At 35.8% G+C, this 12601-nt stretch overlaps 2 protein-coding genes across 6 annotated transcripts; one reads left to right on the forward strand and one right to left on the reverse strand.

The window, feature by feature from the left end:
• Positions 1-634: 634 nt before the first annotated feature.
• LOC135849789 (ATPase family gene 2 protein homolog A) lies at positions 635-4506 on the reverse strand. 2 transcript variants are annotated; one of them, XM_065370373.1, is made up of 13 exons: positions 4375-4506; positions 4081-4285; positions 3795-3989; positions 3547-3726; positions 3255-3481; positions 2906-3176; positions 2724-2833; positions 2385-2650; positions 1988-2306; positions 1682-1891; positions 1343-1606; positions 1086-1250; positions 635-985 (listed from the first exon to the last, which is right to left on the reverse strand). In XM_065370373.1, exons 3-13 carry the CDS (start codon positions 3982-3984, stop codon positions 824-826), a joined length of 2364 nt encoding a protein of 787 aa, XP_065226445.1. In that variant the 5' UTR covers positions 3985-3989; positions 4081-4285; positions 4375-4506; the 3' UTR covers positions 635-823. The 2 variants fall into 2 exon arrangements, with proteins under 2 accessions (XP_065226445.1, XP_065226446.1); XM_065370374.1 differs by having other exon boundaries at positions 3795-4285.
• A 136-nt stretch (positions 4507-4642) lies between these two features.
• LOC135849788 (RING finger protein 207-like) lies at positions 4643-12076 on the forward strand. 4 transcript variants are annotated; one of them, XM_065370369.1, is made up of 16 exons: positions 4643-5217; positions 5318-5460; positions 5544-5650; positions 5735-5896; positions 6020-6192; positions 6380-6571; positions 6669-6781; positions 6868-7028; positions 9342-9593; positions 9690-9853; positions 9922-10022; positions 10107-10316; positions 10404-10513; positions 10591-10711; positions 10795-11047; positions 11140-12076. In XM_065370369.1, exons 1-16 carry the CDS (start codon positions 5018-5020, stop codon positions 11480-11482), a joined length of 2805 nt encoding a protein of 934 aa, XP_065226441.1. In that variant the 5' UTR covers positions 4643-5017; the 3' UTR covers positions 11483-12076. The 4 variants fall into 4 exon arrangements, with proteins under 4 accessions (XP_065226441.1, XP_065226442.1, XP_065226443.1 ...); XM_065370370.1 differs by having other exon boundaries at positions 10804-11047; XM_065370371.1 differs by having other exon boundaries at positions 10107-10280.
• The last annotated feature ends 525 nt before the right edge of the window (positions 12077-12601 follow it).

Below are 12601 nucleotides of genomic sequence, written 5' to 3' on the forward strand. Positions count from 1 at the left end.
TTGTCAAAAAGTCAAAATTTTTTACCAAAAAGTTTCAAAATTTTATTGTAGTTCAACTTTTGAAATAGGAAACTAGAACATATTTTGTTATATTTTGTTTTTTGCTCGTGTTTTGTCACTATTTTGCAAAAAAATTCCAAAGTCATACTTTTTTTCAAAAATAAACACGAAGTCCTATTTTTTTGCCATAAATTGCTAAAAAAAACAAGTCTGTTTTTATTTCGTCATTTTTTTTGCCAGAACTTGCAAAAATCGTTACTTTGTAGCCGAAAATTCTCGTTTTGTTTTTTGCTCTGGTTTTGCCATTGTTTTGGTTACTTTTTCGAGCTTTTCTAATTACCAAAGTTGCCTACTTCCATTTTTTTTTTTTTTTTAGAAAAAATTGAGTACAGTACGAGCTCTGTAAAATTCATTTTGGAAGTTTCTCAAAAAAAAATCATGAAGCTGTTGTGAGGGCGATTTTTAAACTTATCCCTTTTTTTAACGCCAAAATTTGAAAATTTGTGCGAACTTGAAAAAATCTTTTTTCACTTCGTTATTTTAATTTCAATTCAAAAATTTACCTATACTTATTACGATCACTGTAAATATATGTATTTTCCTGTCCACAATTTGGAAATAAAGTAAAATGATATTTCATCTTAAGATTTAATTAAATTATCAAATCAGCGGTAACATCAATCAAGTCTTAACGAAAAACGATACATTACATAAATTCCATAGCACCAATTTTGTACCCATGCCACGAAGAGTTCCTCAGTATACGAACAAGTAGTGTAGTGGTTGAACACGTCGAGCCGGAACCGCTATCGAAACTATGTATTTACTTATTCTCTAAAAATTTATCATAGATTTTCAAAAGTGACAGTGGTGTTCTAGGTTTAAGAATAGAAAGAGCGTAGCTAAAATGTTTTTTGCTGACGACATCCGCATTCAAATCATCCTGCAAAGCTTTCATGGCTGCTTCGTGACAAACAGCAATGACCTAATACAACACAGAAACAGATATATCAATTGAGCGAGTTGGTGGATTATTTTTACATAATGTATTAAGCACATTATTATTATTATTATATGTATTTTACCTCCGCTCCGGAGTACCCTTCGGTTTTCTGAACAAGATCTTCGACATCTACGTCTTCGCTAACTGGTGTTTTGGAAAGTTGTAAGGTTAAGATGGCGCGTCGAGTTTCGCCATCGGGCAGTGATACGTAAAGTTTTCGATCCAATCGACCAGGTCGTAACAACGCCTATAAAAATTAATGAAACAGAAGATGAACGATAACGTAGGTAATTGAGTAGAGTAGAGTAGACAACAAGGGTGAAAAAATATTGAAATTACGCTATCAATGCGATCGGGTCGATTAGTGGCAGAGATAATGGTAACATTAGACAACGGTTGAACGCCATCGAGTTCGGTGAGTAGCTGAGCTAATACTCGATCTTGAACATTTGATCCACTACCACCGTCTGTATCACGTTCACCGCTAATCGCGTCAATTTCATCGAAGAAAATAACGCAAGGTGATACCGTTCTGGCTTTACGAAATACTTCACGAACAGCTTTTTCGGATTCGCCGACCCATTTACTGAATAATTCGGCTCCCTGATATTAAACACACATGTAAATTATTTTATTCGGACCGATCTAACAAGTTTCGTGAATTTTTCTCCAACTTACCTTGATCGAAATGAAATTAAGTTTACTTTCGGTAGCTACTGCTTTAGCGATCATTGTTTTCGAACAACCAGGAGGTCCAAAAAGAAGAATACCTTTTGGAGGAGTGATCCCTAAACGTTCGAAGGATTCTCGATACTTCGTAGGCCACTCTAGAACTTGCTGCAGTTTCAATTTTAAATCTTTTTCACCTCCGATATCCGACCATTTCACCTATACACAGAAATCCCAACGATTACTTGTATTCAGTACATTTACTACTCGAAATGAACCCAATTCCATTATATAAATAATACAATTACGACTTACATTAGGAACTTCTACCAGTATTTCTCGCATAGCCGAAGGTTTAATTTGAGTAAATGCCCAAGTGAGATGTTCATCTTTCATAACAGGACACAGACTTTCATTACTGGTACCCGAACCACACTTGTAACTATTTATGGCCTTCGTATTGGCCAGCGAACAAGCTAAAGACAAATCAGATCCAACGAATCCGTGCGAAGCAGCACCTAATTGCGTGATCGCTTGCTTCGAAATATCGTGACTGTACGACGTTAGTAAACACTGTAAAATTTCAATTCTCGCATCAGCATCTGGTACAGGGATTTCGATTTCGTAATCAAATCTATGAAATGAAAAATACAAAGTTAGAAGAGTTTTGCTGCTGGATGCTTACGCAATTTCTAATTAGTAATCAAGTTACCTTCCCGGTCTTCGTAGAGCAGCATCGATGGAATCTAACTGTCTCGTTATTCCTAATACGACAACTTTGAAATCGTTTAGTTTATCTAGCATGGATAATAAAACACTGAGTATTCGTCTTTCTTGATCGTTGCCACTTTTATTCGGACAAAACGAATCTAATTCGTCGATAAGAACTACACTGGGAGCTTTTTCGATAGCTTCCTCGAATAAACCCTTGATACGAGATTCAGCTTCGCCGAAATATTTACTTATTATTTGCCAACTCTGTAATCATAATAAAATTATTCAAGCGAAAACCGAACGATAAAATTAATAATGAAATTAAAATATTACTCACGCAAACGTGGATTACTGGTAACTTGGTATTGTTAATCATAGCTCGAGCAAGATATGTTTTTCCTGTGCCTGATATACCGTGAATGAGCACACCGCACGAAATACTTTCACCTGAAAGAAACACCAAGCATGAATTTCCATCGAAATAAAAACCAGAGTTAATCAAATAAGTACCCAAGTTACCTGTAGTATAATCTGAGATTAGAACGTTAAGCATCACATTACTCAAATCAGAAATAATATTAGTGATTCCACCGAGTTTCGATAAACAATATTTTTCACAGCACGATTTCTTCGTATCTTCGTTTAGACTCGTTTGAATTTTCCATTTGGTGTTCGAGAGTATTTTGTATAATTTATTTGGTTCTTGATTTTCGATTTTCAAATTCGAAAGATCATCGTTCAAATTATCCATGGGATCTTTGGACGATTGATGAGGCAATATGTTAACAATCTAGAAATGAAAATCGGTTTGAAATTATTATTACATATTTCATGAACGAGTATTAGCAACGAATCGATATTTAGTTACCTTGAATTTGGGTTTCAATCCGTAGAAATTCACGATTAGGAACTGCCCGTTAAAAACAACCCTGTTACCGAAAGTGATACTCAACATTTTAGTTATCTCAGTTATTTGCATTTCCGTCAGCACTTCTGGTTTGATCAGCTTCAAAGTAACGTGCTTCGCTGGTTGAGGAACATTTTCAATTTTTCTCACTTCTACCGGACCTTCGAAACAATCCAGTTCCCTTAAACCTAAAAATTGATTATTAATGAGATTGTGAAAGCAAAACCGAAGATTTGTTCTAATTTCTCATTACTTTGCTTGGTAAGGAAAACCGACGAAAGCAAATTATCTTCTATGGGCCATAAGGGTTTCACAATAGACCGACTGTTCTTCTTAGCAGTGATAATAACAGGATCACCGATCGGGAACTCGCAAAGCTGAGCTGAACTCAAAGAGATTTGTATCACGTCGTTGAAAAACAATTCGTTTTTATCTGCGAACAAAATAATTATTCAAGTAAAACAGAAACCCCATTTTTATTTTTACTCGTATCGTACCAACCTTGTGGTTCGAACTGCTTAAGAAAACTGAACAACTTTTTTTCGTGAATATGTCCATAAGACCAGTCAGTCGTCGAATCAGGAGGGCAGTGAGACTTCGAGTGTAATTCTACATCATTTTTAGCCAAAATTGTATTACACGAATCACATTTCTTCCAACTAGATATGCATTTAGCTCGAGGTGATGCCATCGCCACTACAAAACACGTTCGGTGGGTGAAAATGTCAACATCGGAATGTATTTGCGAGACAACTGCGTAACGGTGACCAACAAATAAAACACGTACCGACCGCAGAGATGTAAAATCAGTTTGCCAGTTCAACGGTATAGTGGACCTTTACTATATTTGCGCAAACCGGAGTTGAAAGGATGATGACCCAGTGACCCAGTATTTCATCGTATGTAAACAAAGGGGTTGAAGAACCTTTTTCTTCGATGGAGTGGTGACTGGAAGGGCTATGCGGGAAGTACGATTTGCCAGTGGTGTTTATCTGTTGGAAATAATCCGAAATTAATACAGCTTGTTCTCGTGCAAGTTGACTACATATATGTATATGGACGATGAATGGATTGTTCCCACCTGAAATACAGCATTCAAAATTTATTAACTCGAAGCTCATTGTAAAATACTCCAACTTTTGAACTTGGTGAATTGATTTTTTTATCAGTATGTTTATGATATCAAACAACTTTTTTTCGCACGTGCTAAAAACGAATAATGCACACTGAAAGATGATACAGTGTTGTCAAATTTCATCTATTTCAGACGTTCGATGAAATTTTTCATTTTTTTAAAAATAAATGAAAATGACCATTGAAAAATAGCACAATTTTGACTAAATTAGAGAAATTGAGAGCATTAAAATTAGAATACTTCAATCACGAAGCAACTCTTTAAAAAGAGACTTTAGTTGGAGCTAAATTTGACATCACATCGTACTACATTCTTCTTTGGAGCTTGCGCGACTTGCGCGCAAAATCACGTTTAAAATTGGCGAAATCAAAATTTTATTGATTTTCAGACTTCAGTAAGCTCGGCTAAAAATTCAGATTCGGTATTCGGGTCGCTGTGAAAATTCGTGATGTGTTTCCGGCGATATTCATTTCAAATGAGAACAAAACCAGCACAAAAAAATGCTAGCAATTTTTCGTTAGATTCCATCATTCTATTGCAGATGATTTTCTAAAAGACCGAAAAAAAATTCAACACGGCGTCTTCAAAAATGGAAGCTACATTCGATAGATCAAAAATGGAAAACGAAAAACCCAGATACTTTCCCGGGAATACGCGAAAACCGTTGATTTGCTGTTTATGCGAGGATTACTACTCTAATCCTTGCTTACTATCGTGTTACCATTCTTTCTGCTCGCGGTGTTTGGAGAACAGATGGGATAATGGAGTCATCCACTGTCCACTTTGTGGGTAAGTAGCTCAAAAAAGTACCTACTACTAAGCCTTGTGAAATTATTCACCGAGTTCCATGTTCTTTTTTAATTATATACTTATCGTTGATGTTTGGCAGGACTCAAACCGAATGCGAAGGGAATGCACCTCCTACGGATTTATTACTCAAAAAATTGGTCGAACTTTTCGATATGGATAATCCACCATGTGCCAATTGCGACAAACGAGAACGATCGTCCATGTTTTTTTGTTCCACTTGTAGTAAGTTTTCTTCCTCTACGTGATAACATCATATTAATACAAGCTAATCTTACTGTGAGATTAAACCTATCTTCATTACCTAGATCAAGCTTTATGCGGAATTTGCAGAGAAAATACACATCGAGCCAAAATGTTTTCGTCTCACGAAATTTCACCAACGTCCAAATTTTCTCAAGAAGGATTGAAGAAAGCAAGTTACCTACCTATATTATTTTTAGAATTTGATCTGAATTAAATTTCAGTTCGAATACAATTATATCTTCTTTTATAACAGTGTCCAATACACGGAGAGCCCTACGTTATGTACTTAGTGTCGCAAAAAATCATGCTTTGCGTTAATTGTTTTCGCGATTTACCTGCAGAAAGCAGACAACATTGTATTGATGTGGATACAGCTTACACGCAATCGGTCATGAAACTGGAATCTGTCATTACAGTAAGTACCTATCTTACGATTTATTCTTCGCAAATATTACAAGACTGGTGAGAGCTATATAAAGTAAAATAATGTTTCATATCACATCAAGCGTTTAAATTGAAAATTTCTGTTTCAAAATAGGCTGTTTGTGAAACACAAAATTCCGTCCGAGATGGTATAATCTTATGCAGATCGCAGTTGGATGAATTGCTTCATAATACGGATGCAGAAAAAATGACAGTTCATTCGTTCACTCAAGGCTTGCAAGATGCAATAAATAAAACTCAATCTACCATCCTTTTGGAAGTACAAAGGTATGAATATTTGATTCACATACAAATAAAACCCCTACTAACCACAAAGGGGGCAACTTATCTGACTTTTTCCACAACAATCCCAGAGAGGGAAAGAAGGGAGGAACAATTCGACGTTCCGTACACGTAAATATTCGTAGATAGGTATCCAGAATAAAAACCTAAGACAAATGTTATATATTTTCAGACAGTACGAAATGAAGGAAAGATCATTTCGTAATCAGTTGGTCAGCCTGAGTACGGTTCTTCCAATACTTCAACAACATATTTTACTTTGTCAGTCGTTCTCATCAACTGCGAATAAATTTCAATTTTTGGAAGTCGTATTTTCAATGATTGATCGTTTAAACACCGTCGCTAATCTACCTCGATTACTCAGGTAAGAACGTAGTAAAGCTCGAATGGCTTTAAGAATACTAAAACATGAGTCGAAATGAAAATTCAAATTCAATAAATTTTACTTCTTGTTGGTACAGGCCAACATTATCCAGTCAAATAAAAACCAATTATCGATCAGAGTTTGCCCACTGTTTGGAGCCCTGGGTAGGTCGATTATTAGCATCTTCGGTTCAGCAAACGCACGAGTCAGGTAAACAATTAAATGATTAAATAAAACTCGTAATGTGTGATTGAATATGTATTCTAAATTCCAATTTTCCACCGAACCAATTTCAGTTTACGAAACAGCTTTACCAACCAAACTATCGAATTCTCAAATAATACATCCGATGACCGGTACTCCTTCGCAAAAACAACAATCCGCGTTAAAAATGAAAGCTCTCGAAGGCGATGGACCATTTTCAAATCACTGCAGAAGTTTTAATTCGCAAGTCAAGGTGACAGCTTAGTAAAAAAAATGAATTCAATTGATCTTAGTCCAGTCATTTTAGCAAAATTTTTAGTCCAACCTCGAAAAAATTGGGGGAAAGCTGAATTTCACATGATTATTTGTTCAGATTGGTCTTTAAAACAACTCATTAAAAGTTGCACCCCCCAACTTTCCGGCTACCCCCGCAAGAGGTCATTAACCTTTGCCGATTCTGGTTTTTCGGTTGTATCGCCCAAAATGAAGGGTCCAAGAGGAAAAATGTTCGAACAAAAATTGTTCTATGCTAAATTTAATATCAGCATGACCAGTCCAGTTTTTCCCAAAATGGCGATTTCACCCTTACTGAGGAGGGGGTAAAGTTGTCAATTTTATGAAAATTGTTTTTAAAAATGAAAATTGGCAATTTAAAACGTGAACTCGATTTACGGTAGACTCAAAAATATTTTGACCAAAGTTGCACACTGCAACTTGTCTGCTACCCCCGCAAAAGGTCATTAACCTTTGTCAATCTACGTTTTTCGGCTATATCGCCGAAATGAAGGGTCGGAGGGAAAAAAGTATGTGAACTAAAATTATTCTATGTCACATTTCCTATAAGGATGGCCAGTTCAGTTGAAATATATTTTTCGATTTTTGGTGAATTTTTAAAAATCAAATTTAGGCCAAAAATGAGAAAAAAAATCAAAATTTTACCAAATTTAGCTATAAAGCTGAAATTTGGGACATACCCTATTTTCGACCAGCGAAATCGATTGAAAACCATTTCAAACCGTTTTGAGCAGTTCTGGAACCTCCAGCACATTTATGAAACTTGGAATTTCCACAAAATTTCATCAAATGAAGTTGGTAAGCGAAAGTTCACTCTGCAATCTAATTTAAACACGCTATTAAGTCAACTGCTGGTAGGTTTGAGTCATTTTGTGGCCACCAGCAATTTTTTGAAAATTCTTGGAGCCTCCAACAGATTTTAGAAACTTGAAATTTCATTAAAGGCAGTTGGAAAGTAAAAATTCACTCTATGAACTAATTCCAGTATGCTATGAAGTTGACTACCGGTAGATTTTTCAAGACGTTTTGAAGCCTCTAGCAACTTTTTGGAAATTACCGGAGCCTCCGGAAGATTTTTCAATGCTCGAAATTCCCATAAAATTCCACCAAACTGAGACACCTTATTTTTGACATTATTCTGAGGTGGATCGCAGGCAGTTTCAATCCGTTTTGGAGTCTACAGCAGATTTTTAGAAACTTCTGTGTTTCAAAAAATGCCACAAAATGTATCCGAATAAACTTTCGGCTTTCAAACTCCTTTTGATGAAATTTTGCAGAAGATACACGTTTCAAAAATTCACAGTAGGTTCCTGTAATTTATGAAAACTCGCTGAAGGCTCCAAAACGACTTGAAATCTTCTTGCAGTCGACTCTCTAGCATATTGAAATTAGTTTACAGAATAAATTTTAGCTTCCTAACTGCTTTTAATAAAATTTAGTGGAAATTTCAAGTTTCAAAAATGTTCTGGAGGCTCCAGAACTGCTCAAAACGGTTTGAAATTGTTTCCAAGCGATTTGGCAGGTCGAAAATAGGGTATGTCCCAAATTTCAGCTTTATAGCTCAATTTGGTAAAATTTTGATTTTCTTCTCATTTTTGGCCTAAATTTGGTTTTTTAAAAATTCACCAAAAATCGAAAAATATATTTCAACGGAACTGGCCATTCTTATAGGAAATTTAACGTAGAATAATTTTAGTTCAATCACTTTTTTCCCTCCGACCCTTCATTTCGGCGATATAGCCGAAAAACGTCGATTGACAAGGGTTAATGACCTTTTGCGGGGGTAGCAGACAAGTTGCAGTGTGCAACTTTAGTCCAAATATTTCTGAGTCTACCGTGAATCGATTTCACGTTTTACATTGCCGATTTTCATTTTTTAAAACAATTTTCATAAAATTGACAATTTTACCCCCTCCTCAGTAAGGGTGAAATCGCCATTTTGGGAAAAGCTGGACTGGCCATGCTGATAGGAAATTTAGCGTAGAACAATTTTTGTTCGAACATTTTTCCTCTCGGACCCATTCATTTTGGCGATACAGCCGAAAAACCTGTATCGGCAAAGGTTAATGACCTCTTGCGGGGGTAGCCGGCAAGTGGGGGGGGAGGTGCAACTTTTGATGGGTTGTTTTCAAGACCAATCTGAACAAATAATGAGAAATTCAGCTTTCTCCCAATTTTTTCGAGGTTCGACTAAAAATTTTGCTAAATTGACTGGAAGCTATCTTCTGTGTTCTGTTCGTGAAATTACTATAATGAAATTCGTACGTTTCAGGAACTGGGAACAATGATGAAAAATATCAAAGATCGATTAGGAGACCTACGTAAAGATGTGACTGTTCTGCATCGTTCTGCAACCCCTCCTCTAGTTTTACGTCACCAAGTGATCTCGCAGGATTGTGCCAGATTGAACGATACCCTCGAACAAATACAAGTTGAACTGGAACGTTTGAAAACCGTTTTTCAGTCTATATGGCAAGAGCAACTATATCGAATTCATGTTGAACAAGATATTTTCCATCAACAAGTGAGCTATACCTACCGCCTTACCATGCACCATAATAAATAATCACAACGATTCGATAATTTTACAATTTATTCCTGGCATACCTACTTTTCCTAGATGACGGATGTGGTCAGTCTACGTGGTGAAGTGAAGCAACTTTCAGTAGCTGCTAAAAATTTAGAACCGTATGTTAGCCAGCTTACATCCTGCGGCGATAGCGAAGAAATAGCCAAACTTAAATCTTTACTCAGTGAAATTTCACAGCTAAAGGATCCTCAACGGTAATCTTTCTGAAAACACACTTAAATTTTTCATACCGTTTTATAATGGGTATTTTCCTGTTGTGTAGCTTACGATACGAAAAGGAAGCCAAGTTTTCGAAAGGATTATCTCGTAAACACTGCCAAAGTACAGTTTCTCTCAGCGCTGAAACAAAATCATTGGCCGGAGGTGAGTATACTCGTAATAGACTACCTCCATTGTTTTTTTTTGAATCATTAAAAGCCATTGCAATCCTCATCGTTGATTTTTCAGAGGAACCTAAACGAGACAGTTGTCTTCGTGGCGAACGAGCTCATTCTATATCAGAACACAAAAGCAATCGAGGAGTTTTTTCTCAACTAATAGATAAAGTTCGAAGCAAGGAAAAAACTGCAGCTGCTGAGAGTTTCAAAGAAAGAAGTAAATCTGAAGACAGACTGAAAGAGTGTACGAATCAGTCTTGTCAAAAAGTTTACGCTGCTTGTAAATAGAATTCACCTACACTTGAATGTTTTTATTGCTTTTATCCCCCAAATATTGTACAAAAATGAATGTTTTTTATTCGAATAGGTAGCGAAGGTAGTGTAAGAGTGAAACCAAAGAGAATATCAAGTTTGTATAACAATTACGCGACTTATAAATCGTGCGGATCAGCTAAAGAAGTATTTCCTCGTAATCAGGTTCGTGAAGCACCAACCTTACATTACAATAAAATTTAATACAACTTGGAAACTTTATCGCTCAATTTTTTTTCTAGAAAAGTGAAGAAAACGAAAGAAACGAACAATTCTCGCCAAATTTTTTACCCTCCGGTGAACCGAACAAAGATCCGGAAAAATACGCCGAATTTCGCTGGAAAGAAACGACCATATTTAAAGGTTATTAAACCTTTTTTGTAACACCTTATCGAACATTTGATCTTCCTATCCCCATTAGCGATATTTCATTAATCCTACAATAGGTCCACCAGGCGCTGAAAAAAAGGAATCCGATTACCAAAGCATCAGCGAAGCAACATCCATCTTCCATTCGAGAAATAACCGATGCTACAGCTCAGACGAGGAAGATTTTTGTCCGGCCGAAAAACGATTAATGAAACCGACCAAAAAATCAGCTCCTCCTTCACCTCCACCTCGAACTCGACGTCACAGACGGTATCCTCACTCTGATACAGAGGAATCGGTTTTTTACCGAGATACTACTACTAGATCGTTGTAAGTTGAAATAATATATATACCTAAGTTAAATAGGTAAGTACCTAGATAATTTTTCTATTCGAGTAACATTTTGAAATCACAATTTACAGACCAACCAGCGCTAAAATGAAAGACAGGAAAGCAATTTTTTTAGTCATCGGTAGTAGCAAGAATAAAATGGAGAAACAAGTTCAGAAACAAAGATCTTGGGAAACATTTCCGCCGAAAAAGAAAATCGAAGAAATTTCATCGTTGTATTACAATAAAAATCCAGATAATTACAAAAGCCAGTTCGATATAGTAACTTTGGAATCGGACACGGTCAAAAAGTCGGACAGTTTTGAAGGACACGAAGAAGCAGTTAGTTCGTTGGTGAGGGAATTTCAGAAAATTCGAATGCTTCAGAAACAAAAACAAAATTCACAATCGTCTTGCGATAAAGAAAATATGTAAAATATTCATATTCGCGGATCATCGATCAAGATATAGGTAAAGTGTGTGGGTTATTACTTACCTACTGATATAAAATTAATTTCGGTGGTTGAAGCATTAAATGTTTGACTTTGGAAAAAACTTTATAAAAAGGTAGGTACCTACTTTACTTTGGAGAATAAATGTAGGCAATCGTTATTCGTACAGGCTTTTCGTTGTTTTCTTCCATCCTTCGTAAGTGGTTGATGCTTGAATGAGGAATTGCAATATGCTTTGATGTTCTTGTAGTAGGTAATGCAGAATTTGATGCAATGACACCCCGAAAATGTGTTCATATACTATTAGTGGGTTATATATAGAATTAAGTTAGGATACCTAGCTAGAGATTTATAAATATATTACATTAGGTACCTTATAGTACATACGTATACGTTGTAAGCCTGCAATCTTGTATCATTTTGAAAAATTTGCTATTTATGTTTTGTTGTGCGTTGTTGATTGATGTAACCTTCAATACTCATTACTTCCTTCCTATCATTATATCTTCCCCATTACGAATCAATATTTACCTACTGTTGAAATAAAGTTAAATAAATGTTGAATTGATGTGTGTTACTGAATTCTCAATAGTATGATCTTCATAGTGATAGCTAAAGTCTTCCACCATCTCATCTTCAGAAAATTCAGATTTCAAACTTCGATAGGTACTCTTTTGTTCAGTTTTCAATTTTTGTAGTCAAAATGTCCGCACAGGGAACACCGAAGACAATATTTTCTCCATGTTCAGGATCAGTAGATATCTCCAAATGAGAAATGAGAACAAACAACCAACGAAAGTGCTATATTAATAGTAATCTGAATGAAGGTGCAGTAATTGAGAATAATGACTTTTCGCTTTCTTTAGGAAAAGTTCTCATCAAAATTTACGTCTTCATAACCAATGCATTTGGTCCCCTCTGTACATTGATTTTTTTTGAAAATTCTTGAAATGAGAAAAAATTATACAGGATGTCCGGGGAGTGGTCGAACAAACTTCAAATTTGGAATTGCATATAATCGGTTGGAGTAAAAAAAACGTAAGATAAACAAGTTGTCTGTCTTGAAAATTGAAGGGGCAAAAAATAGGTTTTCAAAATCCGA

The sequence above is a fragment of the Planococcus citri genome, chromosome 1, assembly GCF_950023065.1.
Source record: "Planococcus citri chromosome 1, ihPlaCitr1.1, whole genome shotgun sequence".
Taxonomy (NCBI): Eukaryota; Metazoa; Arthropoda; class Insecta; order Hemiptera; family Pseudococcidae; genus Planococcus; species Planococcus citri.